General features: G+C 45.1%; 1 protein-coding gene across 1 annotated transcript; it reads left to right on the plus strand.

The window, feature by feature from the left end:
* The first annotated feature begins 13 nt into the window (after positions 1-13).
* On the plus strand, positions 14-26767 carry ZNHIT6 (zinc finger HIT-type containing 6). Its single transcript, XM_056532504.1, has 10 exons — positions 14-303; positions 2367-2432; positions 2652-2758; positions 4080-4165; positions 4407-4510; positions 19993-20061; positions 20813-20893; positions 22696-22773; positions 24211-24335; positions 26008-26767. Exons 1-10 carry the CDS (start codon positions 146-148, stop codon positions 26046-26048), a joined length of 915 nt encoding a protein of 304 aa, XP_056388479.1. The 5' UTR covers positions 14-145; the 3' UTR covers positions 26049-26767.

Below are 26767 nucleotides of genomic sequence, written 5' to 3' on the forward strand. Positions count from 1 at the left end.
ACAAGATGGCGACGACACCTGCTTCCGGTATGACGCATTTCCGCCATCCACAATATGGCTGCCTTAGTTCTTTGCCTAACTTGTTGCGAGGGCTCGAAGCTCCAGCTTGCCGTTAGACATTTTTGGACATCTGGCCAAACACAATATGGCGGCGTTGACTTCCTGTTTACCTGTTTTCTCTCAGCGGCCCCGGAAGAAGGCCACACGTGTGGAGAAGGGGGCAGCCATGGAGGCTCTGCTGGTGTCTGATACCGAGGAATGGGAGGTGACGGTGCGGCCCAAGAGGAAGATGTCCCTGTACAGGTGAGGTACACCCCGGGGCCGGCATAGTGTCTCGGGTTATGGACTTCTGGAGTGGACACGGCTTGGAAAATAGATGAGCTCCCCAACATCCCAGCTCAGCTGACACACGTGACGATGTTCTGCAGCAGCTTAGACTAGACACATGCCGATGTTCTGCAGCAGCCCAGAGGCACGCGGCGACGCTCTGCAGCAGCCCAGAGGCACGCGGCGACGCTCTGCAGCAGCCCAGAGGCACGCGGCGACGCTCTGCAGCAGCCCAGAGGCACGCGGCGACGCTCTGCAGCAGCCCAGAGGCACGCGGCGACGCTCTGCAGCAGCCCAGAGGCACGCGGCGACGCTCTGCAGCAGCCCAGAGGCACGCGGCGACGCTCTGCAGCAGCCCAGAGGCACGCGGCGACGCTCTGCAGCAGCCCAGAGGCACGCGGCGACGCTCTGCAGCAGCCCAGAGGCACGCGGCGACGCTCTGCAGCAGCCCAGAGGCACGCGGCGACGCTCTGCAGCAGCCCAGAGGCACGCGGCGACGCTCTGCAGCAGCCCAGAGGCACGCGGCGACGCTCTGCAGCAGCCCAGAGGCACGCGGCGACGCTCTGCAGCAGCCCAGAGGCACGCGGCGACGCTCTGCAGCAGCCCAGAGGCACGCGGCGACGCTCTGCAGCAGCCCAGAGGCACGCGGCGACGCTCTGCAGCAGCCCAGAGGCACGCGGCGACGCTCTGCAGCAGCCCAGAGGCACGCGGCGACGCTCTGCAGCAGCCCAGAGGCACGCGGCGACGCTCTGCAGCAGCCCAGAGGCACGCGGCGACGCTCTGCAGCAGCCCAGAGGCACGCGGCGACGCTCTGCAGCAGCCCAGAGGCACGCGGCGACGCTCTGCAGCAGCCCAGAGGCACGCGGCGACGCTCTGCAGCAGCCCAGAGGCACGCGGCGACGCTCTGCAGCAGCCCAGAGGCACGCGGCGACGCTCTGCAGCAGCCCAGAGGCACGCGGCGACGCTCTGCAGCAGCCCAGAGGCACGCGGCGACGCTCTGCAGCAGCCCAGAGGCACGCGGCGACGCTCTGCAGCAGCCCAGAGGCACGCGGCGACGCTCTGCAGCAGCCCAGAGGCACGCGGCGACGCTCTGCAGCAGCCCAGAGGCACGCGGCGACGCTCTGCAGCAGCCCAGAGGCACGCGGCGACGCTCTGCAGCAGCCCAGAGGCACGCGGCGACGCTCTGCAGCAGCCCAGAGGCACGCGGCGACGCTCTGCAGCAGCCCAGAGGCACGCGGCGACGCTCTGCAGCAGCCCAGAGGCACGCGGCGACGCTCTGCAGCAGCCCAGAGGCACGCGGCGACGCTCTGCAGCAGCCCAGAGGCACGCGGCGACGCTCTGCAGCAGCCCAGAGGCACGCGGCGACGCTCTGCAGCAGCCCAGAGGCACGCGGCGACGCTCTGCAGCAGCCCAGAGGCACGCGGCGACGCTCTGCAGCAGCCCAGAGGCACGCGGCGACGCTCTGCAGCAGCCCAGAGGCACGCGGCGACGCTCTGCAGCAGCCCAGAGGCACGCGGCGACGCTCTGCAGCAGCCCAGAGGCACGCGGCGACGCTCTGCAGCAGCCCAGAGGCACATAATCTCTGCCCATGTCTTTCACACAGGACTCCATCTCAATGCCGCGACGCTCTGCAGCAGCTCAGACTAGACTATAGACTAGACGACTATGTTCTGCAGCAGCTGGAGACACGTGACGATGTTCTGCAGCAGCTGGAGACACGTGACGATGTTCTGCAGCAGGTGACACGTGACGATGTTCTGCATTAGCAGGTGACACGTGACGATGTTCTGCAGCAGCAGAGGCACATAATCTCTGCCCCCGTCTTTCTGTGAGGGGTATAGTTTCTGAAATGGGGTCATATAGTGACATATTTAGCGGGATAATAAGGGTACAGATAAGTTGCGCGGGTGGCGCTGATGTCACATGACCACCATGCCGCTTTGTCTGGTTTTCCTAGGACAGGTTTATATGTCCGGGCTCCTGTCCTCTTATGTTAATACAGGACTTTATTGACTTTTTATTCTCTTTTTTTCCTCTAGCTGCGAGACTTGTGGAAGCGAAGAAGCCAAATACAAGTGTCCGCGGTGTCTGAAGTATTCCTGCAGGTAGTAGATCACGTGACTTTACGGCCATCATGTGTTAGGACAGTGTTTCCCAAATGGGGTGCCTCCAGCTGTTGCAAAACTACAACTCCCAGCATGCCCGGACAGCCAACGGCTGTCCGGGCATGCTGGGAGTCGTAGTTTTGCAACAGCTGGAGGCACCCTGGTTGGGAAACCCTTATTAGGATCTCAGTTTTCCTCATTCATCTCTTCTTCCCTTAGTTTACCTTGTGTAAAGAAGCACAAAGTGGATGTTACTTGCAGCGGAGTCCGAGACAAGACGGCGTTCGTCCCCTTAAGTTCCTTCAGCGACATACATCTGCTAAGTGGTAAGTAAAGCGTCCGCGTGACCTCCCCGCCATTATAAACACGGCGCCCCTTCACTAGTTCAGTTCTCCTCTACCCATCGCTCTATAGGTATTGCAGAACTACGACCCCCATCATTGCTCTGCCATCAGATGGAGAGAGACAATGGAGGAGAATCTCCTGTGCTGAGGAAAAGTTCTACCAGTTGCCCGTAGCAACCAATCAGATCGCTTCTTTCATTTTGAAGAGGCCTTTTCAAAAATGAAAGAAGCGATCTGATTGGTTGCTATGGGCAACTGGTCGACTTTTAGTCTGCACAAGTTTTGATAAATCCCCCAATAACCTGAGTGTTAGAGCTGCAGGTTGGGGTGTGTTGCTGTAGAAAAGTGCCCCACAACCTGTGCTCCAGCTGTTGCAAGACATCTACCAACAGCTGGAGTCTTAAAGGGGTACTCCGGTGAAAAATATATATATATATTTTTTTAAATCAACTGGTGCCAGAACGTTAACCAGAATTGTAAATGACTTCTATTAAAAAAATCTTAATCCTTCCAGTACTTATTAGCTGCTGAATACTACAGAGGAAATTCTTTTCTTTTTGGAACACAGAGCTCTATGCTGACATCACGAGTAGAGATGAGAACTTACAGTAAATTCGATTCGTCACGAACTTCTCGGCTCGGCAGTTGATGACTTTTCCTGCATAAATTAGTTCAGCTTTCAGGTGCTCCGGTGGGCTGGAAAAGGTGGATACAGTCCTAGGAGACGCTTTCCTAGGACTGTATCTACCTTTTCCAGCCCACCGGAGCACCTGAAGGCTGAACTAATTTATGCAGGATAAGTCATCACCTGCCGAGCCGAGAAGTTCTTGACGAATCGAATTTATTGTAAGTTCGCTCATCTCTAATCACGAGCACAGTGCTCTCTGCTGACATCTCTGTCCATTTTAAGAACTGTCCAGAGTAGGAGAAAATCCCCATAGCAAACAAATGCTGCGCTTCACAGTTCCTAAAATGGACAGAGACGTCAGCAGAGAGCACTGTGCTTGTGATTTCAGCAGAGAGCTCTGTGTTCCAAAAAGAAAAGAATTTCCTCTGTAGTATTCAGCAGCTAATAAATACTGGAAGGATTAATACATTTTTTAATAGAAGTAATTTACAAATCTGTTTAACTTTCTGGCACCAATTGATTAAAAATAAAAAGTTTTCCACCGGAGTACCCCTTTTAGTGAACTTCCTTTATTGTGTATATTCTTTCCTATATTATGTGCCTGTCCTGTGATACTTAGGATTTGCTAGGGGTCGTTTTATATCTTTATGACGTCTTTATTGCTCCCACCTACAGATTACCGTTTTCTGGAAGATGCAGACAGAGTGGCGGATGCTGCCATGAGGGACGCCTTGTTACCCCGGCAAACAACAAATAAGTTTGTACGTTTTTGTTTTAGTCATATATATGACTTTTTATCCAAATATACCTAGAGCAGTGTTGCCCAACCAAAACTTCAACTCCCAGCAGGCTAGGACAGCCGATAGCAGTCCGGTAATGCTGGGAGTTGTAGTTTTGCAACAGCTGGAGGCACCCTGGTTTTAAAACACTACTCCAGGTATATGTGGCATTCAGGGGGCCTCACTTTTTATGTTCTAAAACCACTGTCTTCCTGCTCTTCAGTGTAACTTTTTGAAAAACCGAGCTCGGAAACAAGGCATCGACCTGAAGTTACTGCCCGTTGGGTTTTCAAAAAGAAAAGCAAATACAACCTTTTTCCAAAAAAAGTAAGTACATTTTGTTAAAGTACGGTGTAATACAGAACATTAAAGTGTGACTCTTGGCAACAAGTTAGGTCCATCCACCTCCTACCACTATTTGGGTTACTGTAAAGGGGTATTCCCCTGGTCTCTGCAGCTCCTATTGGCTCCACTCAGTCCTCTTGTCTTCTTTATTCAGCTCTATCTGTATACTGCTGCTGTCTCTATGGGATCAGGATATGTACTGGTTATACCCCTTCCCTCACAACTCTGTCTTTATACTGCTGCTGCTTTTTCTATAGAATCGGGATGTATAGTAGTTATACACCTCCCCTCCCATATCTATCTGTATACTGCTGCTGTCTCTATGAGATCAGGATATATATAGTAGTTATACACTTACCCTCCAGATCTATCTTTATGGGATCAGGATATATAGTATTTATACACCTCACCAGCTCTATCTGTATACTGCTGCTATCTCTATAGAATCAGGATATATAGTAGTTGTACACCTCCCCTCCCAGCTCTATCTGTATACTACTGCTGTCTCTATGGGATCAGGATATAAAGTATTTACACACCTCCTCTCCAGCTCTATCTGTATACTGCTGCTATCTCTAACTTCTATATATTCTGATCCCATAGAGATCAGCAGTATACAGATTTTTCCAGTCCCCTTATCTTTCCATGTTTTCTGGTACCACAAAGAGTCGGTGCTGGACCTACCGACTCAGCCAAGGGGGGGGGGGGGGGGGTGTTGGGGGGGCGATAAACACTACCTTAAATCAACAACTTAGTAAAGACTGAGCTTAAAGGGGTACTCCGGGGGAAAACTTTTTTATTTATTTATTTTTTTTAAATCAACTGGTGCCAGAAAGTTAAACAGATTTGTAAATTACTTCTATTAAAAAATCTTTACCCTTCCAGTACCTTTTAGCAGCTGTATGCTACAGAACAAATGCTTTTCTTTTTTAATTTCTTTTTTTGTCTTGTCCACAGTGCTCTCTGCTGACACCTGATGCCTGTATCAGGAACTGTTCAGAGCAGGAGAAAATCCCCTAGGTAACCAATGCTGCTCTGTACAGTTCCTGATACGGACAGAGGTGTCAGCAGAGAGCACTGTGGACAAGACAAAAAAGAAATTCAAAAAGAAAATAATTTCCTCTGTAGCATACAGCTTCTAAAAAGTACTGGAAGGGTATAGATTTTTTTTAATAAAAGTAATATACAAATCTGTTTCTTTCTGGCACCAGTTGATAAAAAAAAAAAAAAATGTTTTCCACCGGAGTACCCCTTTACTATAAAGCTAAAACAAACCACAAGCATTCCTGAATTGTGTGCAGACTAGTTCACAGCTTGTCCACTAGGTGTCTCTGCACTACAAGTGCTCAGGAGAAAGACGGACACATCTCGCTTTACTTAAGCCTGAGGCAGATTTTCCCAACCAGGGTGCCTCCAGCTGTTGCAGAACTACAACTCCCAGCATGCCCGGACAGCCTTTGGCTGTCTGGGCATGCTGGGAGTTGTAGTTCTGCAACAGCTGGAGGCACCCTGGTCTGGAAACACCATCCTGAGGCATCTTATGTTCAGATATAGAAGTTTATTACCTAGTGTAGATGTTCATGGTGAAAAAGATTAACCTCTTTAATGTTACAGTTGTAGTTATTTTCCTCACAGAAACCTTTTCATAACCAATTTGCCGTCTTTATGGCGTCGGTGCATTCTGCTGCTCGCCACTAGGCTTGGTTTTAGTATTTTACAGGGAGAAGTTAGGAAATTGCACATGTAGTGGGAACACTGTAAAATATGCTCCAAAAATGTGCACTGTATTACAGTATCAGACATGTGGATTAGAGATGAGCGAACTTACAGTAAATTCGATTCGTCACGAACTTCTCGGCTCGGCGGTTGATGACTTTTCCTGCATAAATTAGTTCAGCTTTCCGGTGCTCCGGTGGGCTGGAAAAGGTGGATACAGTCCTAGGAAAGATTCTCCTAGGACTGTATCCACCTTTTCCAGCCCACGGGAGCACCTGAAAGCTGAACTAATTTATGCAGGAAAAGTCAGCAACCGCCAAGCCGAGAAGTTCGTGACGAATCGAATTTACTGTAAGTTCGCTCATCTCTGATGTGGATGCGAGTTTAACAAATCTCAGATATTTTGCACAAACACAGGTCAAGACAGGTCACTTTCTGCTGCAGAATTTCACGGACATGTTATTTATGTTGATTTCGCCTGCATTATTTTTCAATAGTAATTGTATAACTGAAATGATTTTCTAATGCTGCTACATGAATCCTCTGCCTGAGGGTGTGGTGTTTGATCATTGCACCTGGTCATCTAATCAGGCTGCTGGTGCTGGAGTTTAGCCAGGCAAGCTCATTGCTCGTAAATGGGTTGGTATTAGTTCACACTTCATGCTGTTTTTATGCGTTTTCTTATTCAAAGTGCATTTTTTTTTTAGAAATATTGCAACGAAGGGAAAGGGATTTGGCCTATAATCACAATTAAGGTGTTCTATGAAGATTTGAAGTATTAAGGCTGTGTTAACGCCACACTATTTACCACACTTTGTCTGATTTTGCAGTGATTTTCCAAAATTGGGGTTCGGGTGACACCTTTTTACTGTGACTGGCACAATTTTTTTGCAGCAATTATAGAAAAGTTGCTGCAAATAACTGAAAAAATGCTGCTAAATATCCACCTTCCAAGGCTCACACATTGCATAACTACTGTATATCCTGATCCCATAGAGAGAGCAGCAGTATACAGATAGAGCTAGAGGGGAGGTGTATAACTACCATATCCTGATCTCATAAAGAGAGCAGCAGCAGTATACAGATAGAGCTGGGAGGGAAGGAGTATGACTAATATATATCCTAATCCCCTAGTGACAGAGCTGCAAGGGGGGTGTATAATTATGATATATCCTGATCGCATAGAGATAGCAGCAGCAGCATACAGATAGAGCTGAGGGGAAGGTGTATAACTATGATCTATCCTGATCCCATAGAGATAGCAGCAGCAGCAGCAGCATACAGATAGAGCTGAGGGGAAGGTGTATAACTATGATCTATCCTGATCCCATAGAGATAGCAGCAGCAGCATACAGATAGAGCTGAGGGGAGGTGTATAACTACTATATCCTGATCTCCTAAAGAGAGCAGCAGCAGTATACAGATAGAGCTGGGAGGGAAGGAGTATGACCAATATATATCCTAATCCCCTAGAGAGCTGGAGGGGAGGTGTATAATTACGATATGCCCTGATCCCATAGAGATAGCAGCAGCAGTATACAGATAGCTGGGGGAGGTGTATAACTACTATATATCCTAATTCCATAGAGATAGCAGCAGTATATAGATAGAGCTAGAGGAGGGATGTATAAGTACTGTATATATCCTGATCCCATATAGATAGCAGTATACAGAGAGAGCTGGGAGAGGTCAGTAAGCTAGCAAAGTTCATTGCTTGGCTGTTGTGGTCTTTATGCTTTTATTAGCGGAAGTCATTCATAGATTTTTCTGGCAGTGTAAAGGTTAATGTGTCTTCCTCCCCATGAAATATGTATGCCCCCTGTCTGGTCCTTCCCTCTGTTTACTCTGCGTCTGTTTTGCCATTGTCGCTGGCATTGGGGATAGTGTGTAAGTTGTATATCAGTTGGGTCCGACTATTCACACCTCCATGACACCTATACTGAGATGTTGTCTGCCGAGCGGAGAGTAACCCTAGGATGTGAAATGTAATGGTTCTCTGCCAAACTAAACTGCAGTGACAGTCAATTCTTTTTCTGGGCTATAAAATGTGAGCGGCTGTGTGCGGATCTCAGCCTAATGAAAACATGCAGATTCCTGGCTCGGTAAACATAGTAATTCATTCATATGGACGGGGCCCGGGCGCTGCAGCCTGGATCCGGCTCCGCAAACCAACAGGTAAACAGAGGCCGCTCGGTGGTGGAGACCAGAGAGGGGATGTTTGTGGTCGGTCAGATGTGGGAACCCGAGGTATTAATGCAGTTATGTACTCAGGTGCGACAGGTATGGAGGCCGGGGCTCCGAAAATAACCCACTCACTGTGTATCTGTGTGTGTGGCTAAGGAGAAAATACTGATCCCATTTAGCTAGTCAGAGGCCTCTCACCCAGCCAAGCCAGATAACCCTGCTCTGTACTGACGAGGGGCAAGTACCCCGAAACAGCTGTCTGCAGATGGGTTCTCTTTCCTTCTGGAGAAAGTTCTGGCTTGGCATAAAATCCCAATCAGTTCTGAGACTTCTTAACTGGATTCGGAGCTGGTTGCAGGACACACTACCTGTATAGGGGATGTGGTGAGCTCATTTGAATATATATAATATATATTCATTTTTTTATTTTTTTCAAATGACAAAAGCCTATATATTTAAATATATGTACACGTAAAAAAAAAAAAAAAATATATATATATATATTTATAGAATTTTTATTAATAATAAAGTAATTTTTATATATCCAATAATACATTTTATTATCTATAAATATATATATTGTGTGTGTATATATATATATATATATATATATATACATATATTGTGTGTGTGTGTGTATATATATATATATATATATATATATATATATATATATATATAAAAAAAAAAAAGCCGGAATACCCCTTTAAAGGGGTACTCCAGTGAGAGAACATTTTTATTTATTTATTTTTTAGATTTGTAAATTACTTAAAGATTAAAAAATCTTAATCCTTCCAGTACTTTTCAGCTGCTGTATGCTACAGAGGAAGTTGAGTTGTTCCTTTCTGTCTGACCACAGTGCTCTCTGCTGACACCTCTGTCCATGTCAGGAACTGTCCAGAGCAGGAGCAAATACCCATAGCAAACTTCTCCTACTCTGGACAGATCCTGACACAGACAGAGGTGTCAGCAGAGAGCACTGTGGTCAGACAGAAAAGAACAACTCAACTTCCTCTGTAGTATACAGCAGCTGATATCTACTGGAAGGATTAAGATTTTTTTTAATAGACGTAATTTACAAATCTGTTTAATTTTCTGGAGTCTATTGATATGAAGAAAATAGTTTTCCACCGGAGTACCCCTTTAAATATGTACTATAAGATATATATTTAGCATATACTAGAGATGACCCAAAACTTATACTGGTATCTTGCACTTGTGCAAAGGTCCCTGATACCCATCTCGATGCCTGCAGTTTGCACAGATGCCTCAGGATCAATGGACAGAGACAATGTTTCCCCCAGTAGGTCCTCTCCTTTAAAAAAATAAAAATCACTTACCTTCCCTCCGTCCCTGCTTTGAGCTCTGTCCAGGGTTCTTGGTGTTGTAGTTTTGCCACAGGCGGAGGTCCACAGTTTGGAGACCACTGATCTAGTAGGTAGGTTCTTCACCCTCATGAACCCTATGATTTGGGTTCCACCTCTCCTATTGACTTCAATGGTAAAAGTGGTGTCCTTGAATCAGTAAACGGGGGATCATAGGACACTGTTCTCCCAAAAAGTGAGGATATGCCATATGGGGTTTTAATGGAATATACAGTGACCCCCCAACATACAATCATTTCAACATACGATGGTCTCTCAGAGGCAGCATCAACATACGATGCTTTTGTATGTCGGGGCCATCGCATAAACGGCTATCCTGCAGCGCAGACTGCTTCAGCTGCCACCGGATAGCCGTTTACGGTGCCCCGTGTGGTCGCTGACGATCACTTACCTGTCCTCGGGGCTCCGACGCATCCTCTTCAGGATCCTCTGCATCGTCGGCGCTCTCGATCGTCGTCATCACATCGCTGCGCATGCCGTCCCGTCATCCAATTGGAGCGGCATGCGTAGCGACGTGATGGCGGTGACGGAGAGAGAGGATGCCGGGGAAGCAGAGGCCTTGCCGGAGCGGCGGGAACGCGGCAACAGCGATGGAAGGCGACATCCAGGGCAGCGATGATGGGCGGTGACGGTCCGGAGCGGCAGGGAACGCGTCAGTATAACCTCCAATACCAGTGGTCTTCAACCTGCGGACCTCCAGATGTTGCAAAACTACAACTCCCAGCATGTCCGGACAGCCGTTGGCTGTCCGGGCATGCTGGGTGTTGTAGTTTTGCAACATCTGGAGGTCCGCAGGTTGTAGACCACTGTCCTATACTTTACATTGCACGGATCCCTCAACATACGATGGTTTCAACAAACGATGGACCATTTGGAACGGATTACCATCGTATGTTGAGGGATCACTGTATTTGTGTGTTTTAGAAAGTAACATAAACCTTTTTCCTTGAAATTCATAAATAAAACCTTTTACTTAACCTGTTAAGGACTAAGGGTGCTTGGGTACGCCCCTTGTGTCCTGGGACTTAAGGACCCATACCTGTACTGCCCTGTTCCCGTTACCGGTGTTTAAAGTATGCTCACGTTCTGAGCGTGCTTTAAACCCGATGGGTTCCGACTGCTATCAGCAGCCAGGACCCACGGTTAACCCTTTAGACGTCGCAATCAAAGCTGAAAGTAAAATGATCCTGGAAGCTCAGCGGAGCTGAAATTGTGGTGTTCCGATTAGCTAAGAGGAGGGCACTTACCTGCTACCGTGGGGTAGGAGGGCTCTTACCTTCTTCCTTGTTGTCGATCGCTGATCCTCTGCTACCCCCAGCCTCCGCAGGCTGGAGCAGCAGAGCACCAATAACATTGATCATTGCTGAGCCAACATTGTATGCAATCGCAGGATTGCATGTTATAGCCTCCTATGGGGACTAAAAGTTAATAAATGTGAATAAGCCCCTCCCCTAATAAGTTAGAATCACCCCCTTTTCCCATTTTTTAAATAAAATAATGTAATAAAAAATGAACATAAACATATGTGGTACCGCCACGTGTCTAAATGCCCGAACTATTAAAGGGGTTATCCAGGAAAAAAAAAAATTTTTTAAATATCAACTGGCACCAGAAAGTTAAACAGATGTAGATTGTAAATGTAGATTTGTAAATCTTAATCCTTTCAGTACTTATGAGCTTCTGATGTTTTGGTTGATCTTTTCTGTCTAAGCAATCTCTGATGACACGTGTCTCGGGAACCGCCCAGCTTAGAAGAGGTTTGCTATGGGAATTTGCTTCCAAACTGGGCGGTTCCCGAGACACGTGTCATCAGAGATTACTTAGACAGAAAAGAACAACCTTAACTTCAGAAGCTCATAAGTACTGAAAGGATTAATATTTTTTAATAGAAGTAATTTACAAATCTATACAATGCAAAGAGGTAGCGTGCACTCGCCGCAGGTAAACAGCTGCAGGCCCGAGGTCCGGGATCACCACGGCATAGACAGAGACGGTAAGGGGCGCCCCTTACCGTCTCTGTCTATGCCGTGGTGATCCCGGACCTCGGGCCTGCAGCTGTTTACCTGCGGTGAGTGCACGCTACCTCTTTGCATTGTATTGTTTGATACTTTATCTGGTGTGTGCACCCCGCAGATGCTGCGTTGTTACTTATCGGGTCCGGAGGCTGCCAGTGTACACCAGCGGTATTGTATATCTGCATGTTTAGCTGCACAGTGTGCTCTCTCCCCTTCTAGTGGCTTAATTTACAAATCTGTTTAACTTTCTGGAGCCAGTTGATAGATATAAAAAAGTTTTTTCCTGGAATACCCCTTTAAAATATATGGTTAGTTAAGCAGCACGGTCGATGGCGTACACGTAAAAAAAAATACCAAAGTCCAAGCTTATGCATTTTTGATTACTTCATATACCATAAAAAAAATTATAAAAAGTGATCAAAAAGTCCCATAAAAAAAAATGGTACCGATAAAAACTACAAAATGAGCCCTCATATAGCCCCCGTATACAGAAAAATAAAAATGGGCTTTGTCCTTAACCTCTTGGGGACGCAGGGCGAATGCATACGCCCTGCATCCACGATCCTTAAGGACTCCGGGCGTACCTGTACGGCAGAGAAAGGGTTAAACCCGGTGGGTCCCGGTTGCTATGGGCAGCCAGGACACACGGCTAATGCCGGGCATGGCCGATCGGGCCGATGCCTGGCAATAACCCTTTAGACACCGCAATCAAAGTTCATTGCGGCATCTAAAACGAAAGTAAAAGAATCCTGGCATCTCAGCGGAGCTGATCGGGACTATCATGACAAACTATTGTCCGAACTATTAAAATATAAAGTTAGCTAAACCACACGGTCGATGGCGTACTCCTAAAAAAAATACCAAAGTCCAAAATTTGTGCATTTTTGGTCACTTCATATACCATAAAAATATTAATAAAAAGCGATCAAAAAGTCCTATCAAAATAAAAATGGTACCTAAAAAAACTACAGATGACGGCACAAAAAATTTGCCCTCATATAGCCCCATACACAGAAAAATCTAAAAGTTATAGGGGTCACAAGATGCCAATTTTAATGCCAACTAATTTTGGTGCATGTAGTTTATAATTTTTTTAAGTATTAAAATAAAATAAAAACTATATAAATTGGGTATCGTTGTAACCGTATGGACCCACAGAATAATGATAAGGTGTCATTTTTACCAAATATTGCACTGCGTAGAAACGGGAGCCCCCAAAAGTTACAAAATGGCGTTTTTTTTATTTACATTTCATCCCTCAAATAAATAGTTTTTTGGTTTTGCCGCATGGGTCGCAAAAAACAAGCCCTTATATGGGTCTGTAGGTGCAAAATGTAATGCGTTAGGATTTTTAGAAGAGAAGGAGGAAAAAGTGGAAATGCAGAAACAAAAATAGGCTGAGTCCCTAAGGGGCAACACCTAAATTTTACATTTCATTGACCCCCATTGAACCTGCTGCAATGACTTCACTTATACTGTTCACAACCAGCGAGGCCAAGGATTTGTTGAGGGGAAAGACCTGCTCTCACTCCAGAGGTCTGTGGAACTGGAGTGACTGGGGAATGGGGTAAATAAATGATCTTTTTATTTTTTTTTGGTGGGGGGGGCATGCCCAGCAATGAATAGAACCCCTTGTTCACACATACAGGATCTGCTGCATATCCTGTTTGTGTGAACATACCCTTAGGTTAGGGTCATTCATGCCATATTTTGCTGCGTATTTTCTTCTGCTGACTTTGCTACCCGTTGACTTTAATGGGTAGGTAAATGTGCAGCACCAAAATATGGCACGTGTGACCTTACTCTTTAAAGGGGGTACTCCGCTGCTCAGCATTTGTAACAAACCGTTCCGAACGCTGGAGCCGGCAGCTCGTGGCGTCATAGCCCCGCCCCCTCATGGCCGTCACATAGATTTGCCCCCTCACATAGACTTGCATTGAAGGGGCGGGGCGTGACGTCATGAGGGGGCAGGGCTATGACATCACGAGCTGCCGACTCCAGCGTTCGGAACAGTTTGTTCCAAACGCTGAACAGCAGAGTACCCCTTTAAGTATGTAACCCATCTTTTATATCAGAATACCAGATACTATTCTGCACTTAGGGACCTTTCGGCTGACTTTGTGTCGGTGATGTCACTCCTAAACGAGACTTAAGGCACGTTCCTGCTGCTCTGTGGTTTGGCCCATAAAGCATCCTCTCCCAAGGCGTTTGAGTACCCTCCTCTCGATGGCAGTGTTTGCGGTCCTAGAACTCTGGCATCGGCAGAGCCACCATCTGCGATATTTACTGTTCTCTTTCAGACCACGTGCAGCAAAAAAATCTTGATTTCTAAGCAAGCATGCCGCCCGCTGACCACATCAGTGAGGACATTGCGATCCGTTCTTCTCCTCAGTCCTGCGGGCAGCAGCACGTGTTTATACAATGTGGATGTGGTCAAGATGGTTACACACAGCTAAGGCAATAAAACCCTAGACGCTTCCACATAGCGCTGCGCCCGCAGATGAAAGGACCGTCTGTGGCCACAGGACCGGATTATATGTACAGCAAATATGTAATTTGGGAGATGTTCTCTCATCCGGAAGGGATACGATGTCAGAAAGATGGCTACGGGGACCTTCTCCTATGACCAATGCCATGATTGACAATGTAGGGTCGAGTATCACAGCTCAGGGGCTACATCTGATTTATTTCAGCCGCTTCCACAGACGTGACTGGAGAAGACGCCAGGAACACCAGGAAATGATGTGGCAGGAAGCAGTTCTAGGAAATGTTAATGGAAACCTTTACTTTAGCAGCAAGTTTTTCCCCATTAAATGGGACATGCAGTTTTTTTTTTTCTTCAATATTTTAAAGAAAACACCCTATAAAGAATGTCGCACTTTAACGCCAGGTCTACGTGTCTGGGGAAAATCTGCCTTTGATATTACCTGTGGCTATTGGATATTACCTGTGGTAGATGGACAACTAAAATCCGCAATAAACCGGCAACAGAATAAGGGTTTTTAATTCACCAGCTTACTTCAGGCGCCAATTTATCTGATGCACGGTATTTTAAGCCATGCGCCCTTCCCCGTTGCTGAGTGAGGCATGTTTTTCTGTTCTCTTTGGTGCACCAACATTATAAATGCATCTCCATTGCCGTGCACCACAATTTTTATGCCCGTGAAGTGTGCAGGGGACGGGATATGAGGTCGGAGTATGAGAGATGAGAACATAATATGAGGTTGGACTATGACATATGAGGTCGGAGTATGAGATATGAGGACGGGATGTGATGTGGTAAATGAGGACGAAAGCGCCATTGTTGTTTTTCCTTCAAAAGGTTGAGTCTTGAAGACCGGGCAATGCTATTTACTTTTCTAGTAGACTATAAAGGAAGCCTGACCCCTGCAGTAAGGCTGGGTTCACATTATGGATTCTCCAGCTGGAAAATCTGAATCAGTCGATGCTAGGACCATGTGGACATTGCCGTCCCCATGGACAACAATGGTTTCCAGAAGCAGAGTTTCCACCTCCAAAAGAATCGCCATTCTTGCAGCGACAGAAACTCTGCCACTGCAATTCCGTAGTGTGGACTGTGCAATACCTCAGCCTGAACCCCGCCTAAGTCAGAGCGAGCACTGAGCAGGAAAGTGAAGCAGGCTGCTGGGTGCTTCTCCCTACTATATCTAGGGATTGGATGGACCCAGACCCCTGACAGACACTTTAGAGGTTGAACAATGATACAATGTACATGTATCAGTATCCTTTAGAACACTGACCACCAAAATGTTAGGGAATGTAGCTGGACTTATAAGTTTGGGCGCAGAGGGGGAGATTTATCAAAACGTGCAGAGAAAAAGAGCCCAGTTAACCATAACAACCAATCAGATTGTTTCTTATATTTTGCAGAGGCCTTGTTAAAAATGAAAAAAAACAATCTGATTGGTTGCTGTGGACAACTGGGCTCTTTTCCTCTGCACAGGTTTTGATAAATCTCCCCCAGAGTGTGCGGGTTCAGGGGACCTAGGCTGCCAGGGGAAGAGAAATTCTTTACAGTCGGGACAAGAGATGAGCCCTATACAACTTCATAGGTTGCACTGCACATCATAGAAAAGGTAGATAGATATAGAGATGATTATTAAAAAAATAATAATACATTTATATATATATATATATATTATATATAATCTATGATTTTTATTTTATTTTTTTTATTTTAAATTCTTCAAAGGAGCCTTGAGGTTTTCCAGTATTTTCATACATTCCAGGGGCGTAAACCGAATGGAAACCAGTGAGAGATTTTCTTGGGTTTGCAATCCTCGCACTTATTGCTTCACAAACATTACAACTTTCCGAAGTAATCTCGGAGCAGCTCCTGGCAGCCCACATTTTTCCCATGTGCCGCGTCCAGCATGCAGGCGGCTCACACAAGCCTCTTGTACGAGTCGTTGTTTGTTCTGGGAAAACTGACCTGGAATCCAAACATCGGATCAAGTGTTAAAAGATGTATTTTGGTTAAAAAAAAAGAAAAATGGTCGCTTGTACACGAATATTTACAGACAAAGCCGGTCTTGTGCTGCCCGGTACCGCTCCCTCCATTGGTGGATTGACTCTGCTTGTTTGGACACTCGCGTATTATTACAGGACAGAGCCGCTCTCAGTGCCAGAGGACAGGGTTTTTATAGAGGACGCTGCAGGTTTTTATTTTTTTATTTTTCTCCTCCCCTTGCAAATAAATAACATTTTCAGATTCTTAAAAGTCCATCTGCTGAAGTGCGCAGATTGGGAATGACGGGAAGAAGGAGCTTCAAAGGCTTTATGTATGTGATAGTTGATATGTATGTGATTTTTTTTATTTTTTTTACCCCTCTTAATTTAAATAAGTGTTTGATCATAGCCAAACCCTAATAGAGTTAAAGGGGTATTCTGGAATATAATGCATAGCAGTTTTTCCAAGCCAACTATAACTGCCAGCAGGCTGTCTGGGCATGGAAGGGGTTGTGTTTTGTTTTTTCTTTTTTAGTAGTTTTTTTTGTGTGTTTTTATATAAAAAAAAGTCTCCCCATTTTGTGTTATAATAATGGACATCTGTCGTGCAATATAACTCATCCCCTATCCGAAGGATAAGTTATAGATCGAGGGGGGGGGGGGGGGGGGTCTGCGGACCCGCATGAACTTCTGTAGGGGGCTGTGGCAGTTTGCTGAAAAGGGGGGGGGGGGGGGTTCCATCCTCGCATGACAGGGTGGCTGACACGCCCCCTCCATGTATCCCATAGAGATACATGGAGGGGGCGTGTCTGCCGTGGCTTTCTGCTGGGGATGACACTGCACTACCTGCATACTGCCGCGGCCCCGTCCAGGAGAGCGCTCGAACCCCCCGCGATCTAGAACTTATTCCCTATCGAAAAGGGATAGGATAAAAAAACAAAACAAACCTCAATAAAACTCAACTCCAGCATCGGGTTGGGCGGTATACCAATTTTTGTGCTGCACAATATGAATTTTAACCCATACCTCAATACCGGTTTGGCCCCTTCCCCTCGGGAATGAATGAATCAGCCCAGCGCTGCGCTATCCCCACATCTGGGAACTAATCCTATGTGACCCGCGAGCACTGTTCTACCCCCCCATTAATTATTAGCACAGCCCAGCGCTGTCCCCATCAGGGTACTACTCACATGTCACCCACATGCGCTGCCCTCCTCATCCTGTTTGTTGCGGCCACCGGCGCTGACACATTATACCAGTGGTCTCCAACCTGCGGACCTCCAGATGTTGCAAAACTACAACTCCCAGCATGCCCTGACAGCCGTTGGCTGTCCGGGCATGCTAGGAGTTGTAGTTTTGCAACATCTGGAGGTCCGCAGGTTGGAAACCACTGCTCTATACTGTGTGGTATCCCTATGCCCGGGCTGCAAAAAATTAAGAAAATAAACTTTAACTCACCTCCCTTTGGTCCGGTACCGACCTCACTTGTTTCCTGGGGATGGAAACATCGGACAGCCGTCAGCCTATCACTGGCCACAGCGATGTTCCGCCTCGGCCAGTGATAGGCTGAGCCCACTGTCATGTAAGAAGCCGGCTTCTTACATGACAGTGGGCTCAGCCTATCACCGGCCGAGGCGTAACATCACTGTGGCCGGTGATAGGCTGACAGCTGTCAAACGTTCCCGTCCCCAGCGTAAGGCCAACGTAGGTGCGTTAAAGTTTATTTTGTTTAACTTTTGCAGCCCGGGCATAGGGATACCGCACAGTATAGAGTTCCAGCGCCGGCAGCCTCAACAAGCAGGACGAGGAGGGCAGCGCTTGCGGGTGACATGTGAGTATTTACCCCAATGGGGATGTGGGCTGATAATTAATATGGGGGGGGGGGGGGGTAGGAAATACCGTTATATACCGTGGAACCGCCAAAGGTTTAAAAAATACCGTGATACACACATTTGGTCATACCGCCAAGCCCTACTCCAGCAGTGCCTCCAGTATCTTCCGCCTATCCCCGGTGTGATCCTCTTCCTGCTTCTGGGGCCCGACACATTACACTGCAGTTCAGCAAATTGCTGGCCACGCGTTGTTCCGCAACGTCCAATGATTAGCTGGTGGGCTGTGTGACACATTTTGCCGGGGCACCAGGAAGAAGACCCGAGCCCCATATGTCACACTGTGACAGGGGGCGACAGTTCTCTTTAAGTGCAACAAGGCTTATCTGTAATGCCAGATGTAACTTATAGACCATAGTGGCAAAGTAGAACACTTCACTAATGTCGGCCGATTCCTGTAACCTGTCATGTCATGGCTGCTTACTGTCAATAGAGTTGACTTGACCTATTACATAATATCATATAGCATAAAAGGAGAAATCTAGAGAGCCAGGAGACGTTTCGTAATGGACATTCCTAGTCTGCCCTGACATTACAGATTTAGTCCATGTATTTTCCAGACATACATTTACAACAGAGAAAAAAAAAAGGGTTTCTTTATACGGGTCCTGGGCAGTGCCAGTCTGGGAAAGTATCAAAAGCGCCTCTGTCCACGGAGACACAAGTCACGATAGTGACGCAGGACGCGTGGGAGAAGAACTTGACAGCTCCGGAGCCAGGAGTCGAGGCGTGTGTCATGAACATTACCTCAGAATGGGCTGCTCCTTGGGCAAGAGTCCAGTCTGTGGCCAATAAAGACGCGTTTTATAACTCTCATGTGTAGGGATGTGACAGCTTTGCCATAGACGGACTTAGCAACGGAATGTTGTTCGGGTTTAGCTGTGAAACACACAGGTCCGTCGGCTCCAGCCTTGTTCTGGGGACTGATATCTATGAGAGAATTTGGCCTGGTACAAATACTAAGGGGGAGATTGATCAAAACCTGTCCAGAGGAAAAGTTGCTGGGTTGCCCTTAGCAACCAATCAGATCGTTGCTTTCATTTTTCAGAAGCCATCTGATGGGTTGCTATAGGCAACTCAGCAACTTTTCCTCTGTATGGGTTTTGATAAAGTTGCTGAGTTGCCCATAGCAACCAATCAGATCGCTTCTTTCATTTTTGATAAGGCTTCTGAAAAATGAAAGCAACGATCTGATTGGTTGCTATGGGCAACTCAGCAACTTTTCCTCTGTACAGGTTTTGATAAAGTTGCTGAGTTGCCCCTAGAAACCAATCAGATCGCTACTTTCATTTTTGATAAGGCCTCTGAAAAATGAAAGCAACAATCTGATTGGTTGCTATGGGCAGCTCGGCAACTTTTTCTCTGGACAGATTTTGATAAATCTCCCCCTTAAAGGGGTACTCTGGCCCCAAGACATCTTGGATAGGGGATAAGATGTCTGATCGCGGGGGTCCCACCGCTGGGGACCCCCGCAATCTAGCATGCAGCACCCACCTGTGCGCACTGCCGGAAGCGCTGGAGGTTCTCAGTGTTATGCCTCCTGACCATGGGGGAGGGGCATGACGTCACGATACTTCATCCCCGTGGTCAGGAGGCATAACACTGAGAACCTCCAGCGCTTCCTGCAGTGCGTACAGGTGGGTGCTGCATGCTAGATTGCGGGGGTCCCCAGTGGCAGGACCCCCGCGATCAGACATCTTATCCAAAGGATAGAGGATAAGATGTCTTGGGGACGGAGTACCCCTTTTAATGTGTAAGTGTTATGTGGAATCTTAAGTCATCTTCTTGTCTCTCCTTGTTTCTAGAGAACAAAGGTTTTACTGGCATTTAAAGCTTCACTTTCCACAGAGTCAGGCCGAATACACAGCAAAGAGGTAATTCTCTGTAAATAGTGATTTCTGCTAAAACATTATACAAAGCAATACAATATGATCAATTTAAATGTAAAATGATGATCGTGTTTTATAAGAAGTAATTGTAATAAAAGCAAGAAGTGTGTGTGTGTGTACAATCTATGGCAGACATCATAGATCAGTGTTCCCCAACCATGGTGCATCCAGCTGTTGCAAAACTACAACTCCCAGCATGCCCGGACAGCCAAAGGCTGTCCGGGCATGCTGGGAGTTGTAGTTTTGCAACAGCTGGAGGCACCCTGCTTGGTAAACATAGATGTTGCTCTGAAAATGGAAGCTAAAGCCTCTATTAGAGATGAGCGAACTTACAGTAAATTCGATTCGTCACAAACTTCTCGGCTCGGCAGTTGATGACTTATCCTGCATAAATTAGTTCAGCTTTCAGGTGCTCCGGTGGGCTGGAAAAGGTGGATACAGTCCTAGGAAAGAGTCTCCTAGGACTGTATCCACCTTTTCCAGCCCACCGGAGCACCGGAAAGCTGAACTAATTTATGCAGGATAAGTCATCAACTGCCGAGCCGAGAAGTTCGTGACGAATCGAATTTACTGTAAGTTCCCTCATTTCTAGCCTCTATGTCTAAATGATAGTTTCATAGTAGCTATAAATGGTGGCTTAGCTAGTTCCAGTGTAGGATGAGGTTAGGGGCACAAAGGGCTGCCATGGTAACTAATCAACGTAAGATATTCATCATTGTCTCCTTATGGTCGGCAGGGTGCCGGATAATAAAACTCTCGGTGAAATCCTTAAAAAATACATTGATCCAGCAGAGTCTGATTCGACCATTCGTCAAAGGTTTGTACCAGTTGTGTGTTTCATGCTTGTTGGGTTTGTTGCTACTTATGAACCTGTTATGTGGAACTTATATATGGATAATAAAAAGTGATCTCAGGGGTCGGGCAAATATGCTATGAAATGCTTCCTATTGAAATGAGTGACCATATAGTACTGGGCTTTGAAGCATTACTGTCCTTTAAAGGGGTAACATATATTTTTTTTAATCAATTGGTGCCAGAAAGTTAAACAGATTTCTAAATTACTTCTATTAAAAAAATCTTAATCCTTTTAGTACTTATCAGCTGCTGTATGCTCCATTGGAAGTTCTTTTCTTTTTTCATTTCTTTTCTGTCTGACCACAGTGCTCTCTGCTGACACCTCTGTCCATGTCAGGAACTGTCCGGAGCAGGAGCAAATCCCCATAGCAAACCTCTCCTGCTCCGGACAGTTCCTGAAACGGACAGAGGTGTCAGAAGGAGAGCACTGTGATCAGACAGAAAAGAAATTCAAAAAAGAACTTCCTCTGTAGCATAGAGCAGCTGATAAGTACCGGAAGGATTAAGATTTTTTTAATAGAAGTTATTTAAAAATCTGTTTTATCTTTCTAGTACCAGTTGATTTAAAAAAATAAAAAATAAAAATTCCACCAGAGTACCCCTTTAAAAGCTTTTGACGTGTCACACAGACAGGACTAATGTTTTGGTCAGTCAGTGTCTTAGTGCTAAGATCTCCACAGATCAGTAGATATGTCCATGGGAAGTGTGTGGCTGTGTGCTTCACTTCCCAGCTTGCTGCTCAATTGAACTCCTTGCAATAGACAGGCTTTATTCTGTCGATCGGTGGATCTTCCAGCTATATCTAGTGATATCTAGATCTATAGATCTATATCTAGTGGGGGGGGGGGAGGTTGGGGGGGTTGTAGGAGAGCAGTAATACCGTGATACCGACATAATTCAAAAAAATACCGTGATAATAATTTTAGGTCATACCGCCCAGCACTAGGATGGATCTCCCAGCTATATCTAGTGATGGATGGATCTCCAAGCTATATCTAGTGATCCGTGGATCTCCCAGCTATATCTAGTGATCGGTGGATCTCCCAGCTATATCTAGTGATTGAGGAATCTCCCAGCTATATCTAGTGATTGATGGATCTCCCAGCTATATCTAGTGATTGATGGATCTCCCAGCTATATCTAGTGATTGATGGATCTCCCAGCTATATCTAGTGATCCATGGATCTCCCAGCTATATCTAGTGATTGATGGATCTCCCAGCTATATCTAGTGATCCATGGATCTCCCAGCTATATCTAGCTATCTGTGGATCTCCTGGCTATATCTAGTGATTGATGGATTTCTCAGCCATATCTAGTGATCGGTGGGTCTCCCAGCTATATCTAGTGATCTGTGGATCTCCCAGCTATATCTAGTGATCTGTGGATCTCCTGTCCATATTTAGTGATCTGTGGATCTCCTGGATATATTTAGAAATCGACCGACCAGAACTTTTGACTTGTCTGTGCAACATGAGTTCTAAGGAGAAAGGAGTCTAATAGCACCTCAGTTACAGCTTTGTAAGGTTGTTGGGATGTGCACTGTATAATCAGAAATCCTATAAGTTGATTTACTTAGGTAGTATGCAGAACAAAGTCTAAACAGCATCATCTTGAATTGATTTAGTTTATTGGCATTTAAAGTACAAAGAAGTGTGACTTTTATACCCACAATGGGTCTTCATCAATTTTTTTTTTTGATCAGAGGTTTCTGGCTGTAATCTAGGTGGTTCATTCACTTTAATGACTATTTCCTCTTTTGCAGGCTCAAAGAATATGTGCGGTCGCCATCTGATGTGAAGGTGTTTATGGTAGCAGAAAGTAAAACGCCTGGTCCAGTTAGGTACGTGCACACCATTTTTGTGAAGTTTCCAATATACTTTTGGATTCTCATAACATTTGAGCTACCTGCTGGTGGTATACATATCTGTACTCTTAAAACAGTATTTCCCAACCATTCTGCATTTATCTCTTGCAAATCTACAACTCCCAGCATACCTGGACAGCCTTGCTGTAGCTTTGCAACAGCGGGATGCATTAACTCCCCCCCCAAAAAATTGGTAACCAGTACATTGCTAAGCTGCTGGGCCAAAACAATGTACCTACACCTTAAAGAGGCGCCAACAACACAGTTACAAATTATATCTGAAAAGTGGAAACCCTGCATAAACAACACTTAGAAAAAAGTCTAGAGAGTAATAGTACCTGGCGAGACACACATTGCATACGTATCCCAACGCATGTTTCACTTCTTACTTTGCTTTGTCAGAGGGGTGCGGTGGGTTGGAGTCACCCTGGTTGGGAAACACTGCCTTAAAACATACACAAACTGTGATGACAGGTTCTGCCAGAACCTGTAGGGTTAATGCTTTCTAGCCCTGTTGCTGGGATTACGCCTCTTTGCTCTTGGGTGTGGTTCAGCTTGCTGGGCCAATTAGAGTCCTCCTGATTTCAGCTCACGCATATATAAGGAGGCGTTTTCTAGTCATTCCCTGCTTGTGATAGTTCTAGTAACTGACCTAGCAACCTCTGACTCTTCTGTTTATTCTGGTTTTCTGTGACTCTTAGTTCGGTTTTTTGACTTCCCTTTGTAACTCTGTTATTGTACTTTGCTCCCTTTCGGCTTGGACTCTGCTCGTTGACTACGTTTTAGTGTGTGCGTGTTTAGGTTATCTGTTAGTTTGTGTGCCTCCAGCTGTTTCCCAACCTTTTGTCTGTTTTTTTTGTAGTTTGTTTTGACAACTGACTGCCATCAATTATTATATAGGAAGGGACCGGCCGTGGTTGTGGACCTGCTGCTTAGGGCAGGTACCCAAGTAGGCAGGGATAGAGGGAGTGAGTGAGCTCAGGGTTGCACTCAATCCCTGCCCAACGTGACACAAACATATGATTGTAATGGGCTACATAAAGAGTTATTCTAAATTTACAATTTTTTTTCAGCCATTCATTTTTGGAAAAAATATTAGGGGCGAGTCTGAGGCAAGCACTGAGCCCGCCATCACTCACCATGCATTCGCTTCCTTCCTGAGTCTACTTTGCTGAGAGTTGTAGGTTTGCAACAGTTGAAGACACCCTGGTTGGGAAACACTGAAGTAGACAGTCTGGTCTCCGTAAAATATGTCCTATGCAGAAACCCGTATAGATGACTTCTTGTTTTTATAGCCAGCCTTGTCTGTATTTTATATAATATTTTCTCTGTAATATTTAATCTTAATGTTTTTTTATTTTATTTTTTTTTAAGAAAAATATTTTTCACTTCTTTTATGTCTTGTTTTTTTAGGTACCATGAAATGGACTCCAGTAAAAGTCTTCTGGAAAATCTGAGAAACAAAACCATCCTCGAGTACCCTACCCTTTTTGTGGTCTTAAAGGATTTTACAGAGGATTTTGTGCTATTTAATCAAGGTTGGTATATTTGCAGAATTGCTTAATTTTCCCTGTTCTGTCAATGGTTTTGCGGTGGATCCTCTTGTCTAGTTCTGCATATAAATGTATTTCTAAAAGGATTTGATTAAATTAAATGGATCATTTGAAAATGAAATTAGTTAAAACAGGTTTCTATTATAAATGTATTTTTATTATATTTTTAAATTTTACCTGAAATATTTCACTTCTCACATTGGTCATTAAATCTAATAGGCTGACATGTGTTAGCAGCTCACTTTTTAGCTTTGCTGTGTAGACTGGGACAGGGTTGAGAGAGTCATCTCATTATTATTATTATTATTATTATTAGTAGTAGTAGTAGTAGTAGTAGTAGTAGTAGTAGTAGTAGTAGGCGGGGGATGTACTAGGACCTAAAAATGCATAACCATCATCGCTCCACATTTGGAGAGTGAGCTTACACTGATAACTTTCTCCTAACTATAAGTGGGTGGGCTGCATCTCTGGGATCAAGTTGTGGTTGTCACATGTAGACAAAACCACTATTGTGCAGTCATTGGCCACTGCATGCAGTTTCGCAATCTTGTACATAACCTGGCGATTTGCTCCCTGGAAGTGGCGCACAGGGGAGGGAAGGATGGTAATACATTTCTAGATCTCAGGACACTGTTGTACAACCAGAGGCCTAGATGAGGCAGGATGTCGCCACTATGCACCCACAATACCCTGTAATGTGCTCTGTGGTCTCCAGTAATAGGGGGCAGTAGTACCCACTCCCATGGAAGTTTATGGGGTTGGCAGGCAGTGTGCCCCTAGCAACCTGTTTCGTGTCTCTCGGCTCTATAGCTCAAGACAAATAGTTATTGAATTAAATGAAGTGAAAGGTCCACGATAAGTTTTCTATTCTCTGCTTGGGTGCGTTCACACTACGGAATCTCCGCACAGAATTCTGCTCAGAGATTTTGAGCTGCATGAATCTAACACTGGGTTGAATGGGTCTTTCCTTTGACCCATTCACCCTGCAGAATTTAAATGGCGGAAAATTTGTGTGGCGAAATCCACAAGCAAAGTCCCTTTAATACTTCAAATTTTTCCATATCTCTGCCTGCTAAAAAAAAAAAAATATATAGATATATTTGTAGTGTAAATGTGCTGCGCCATGGTAACCCATCATTCGTTCTGTATGCTAATTTAAGTTCCGATGGGTGGGGGGGATATATAAAAACCTGTCCAAAGGATAAATTGCTGAGTTGCCCATAGCAACCAATCAGATTGATTATTTTTTTTTTTTTATAAATGAAAAATGAAAGAAGCAATCTGGTTGCTATGGGCAACTAGACAACTTTTCCTCTGGCAGGTTTTGATAAATCTCCCCCCTATATCGCACTTTTAAATATATATATGCAAATGTGTTGTCACTTTTCCTTAATTCAGCACTTTTTTCCCTGGCAATTTGGCAGGGAATTTCAGCATAATTTCTGCTCCATTTACCATGGAAGAGGAATTCAATGAGGACATTTTCAGATATATATATATATTTTTTTTTTTATTAAGTGGAGAAACTATAGGACCTTTCCATGTTCATAGCTTGGGTTGTTGTTTAGACGTTCTTGGTATTAGACTCTGTTGTTGTGGTACACAGTAGCCAAAATCCAAACATCCAAATGATGATCCCTGTTCTTTTTCTTCTCAGAAATTGGTTTGTCAGCATCAAAGGTAAAAGAAGATTTATAAAGAACAGTGTGAGCTGGAGCTACAAGAGTGCAAAGGGGCATGACCACAATATGGCCGCGTGTTCGTGATAAGCTGGATGTAACCTGATGGATGGGATGCACATTGGTCATTTTTGAAGAAAAACCCAAAAAAAATTTTTCTATTCATTTAACGTTAGGATGAGTTAGGCTGAAGACAGACACAGCGATTTTGTAAAAACAAAAAAATCCATACTTGCCACGTGGTGTTTTTTGGGCCAAGAATTCTGCAGCCAGATGCTAGTTGAGAGTCGATATGGAAATATGAAATGCCATACCAACATAGTGTTTTATTTTTTTTTTTTAAAGGCTTAGTGACAGTTTTTAAGCATAGAGTTTTGTTTTTTTAATCAAGAAATTGTAGCATTATCCCTTCTATAGGTGGGAGAAAAAAAGTCACGTAAAAATGTTTATGTACATGCGGATATGGAATTTTTTTTTGGCAATTTTTTTCCCCAATTCTTCAATTCATCATAAAAGAATGCCACAGAAACTGCATCATGTAGGAGAAACATGAGGGGGAAGTTTTTTGTGGCATTTTTTTTCAGGAAAAAAATAAAATAAATTAACAAGGCCAAACAAAAGATGTGTCTGTAGCCTTATAGATATAGAAGTCAGTCGTGCCTTCTACTATTATAAACTCTAAGAACATATGCTGTGCATAACAAAAAAATAAATGATATATAACTTTATATTACTAGA

This window comes from Hyla sarda, chromosome 7 (assembly GCF_029499605.1).
Source record: "Hyla sarda isolate aHylSar1 chromosome 7, aHylSar1.hap1, whole genome shotgun sequence".
In the NCBI taxonomy this organism is placed as follows: Eukaryota; Metazoa; Chordata; class Amphibia; order Anura; family Hylidae; genus Hyla; species Hyla sarda.

What these genes read in the sequence shown, in the direction of transcription:
- ZNHIT6 (XM_056532504.1), top strand. Translation starts at nt 146, where the DNA reads ATGGCGGCGTTGACTTCCTGTTTACCTGTTTTCTCTCAGCGGCCCCGG. An exon ending in AGGAAGATGTCCCTGTACAG is followed by an intron (nt 304 to 2,366) that starts GTGAGGTACACC and finishes TTTTTCCTCTAG; the next exon opens with CTGCGAGACTTGTGGAAGCG. An exon ending in CGACATACATCTGCTAAGTG is followed by an intron (nt 2,759 to 4,079) that starts GTAAGTAAAGCG and finishes TCCCACCTACAG; the next exon opens with ATTACCGTTTTCTGGAAGAT.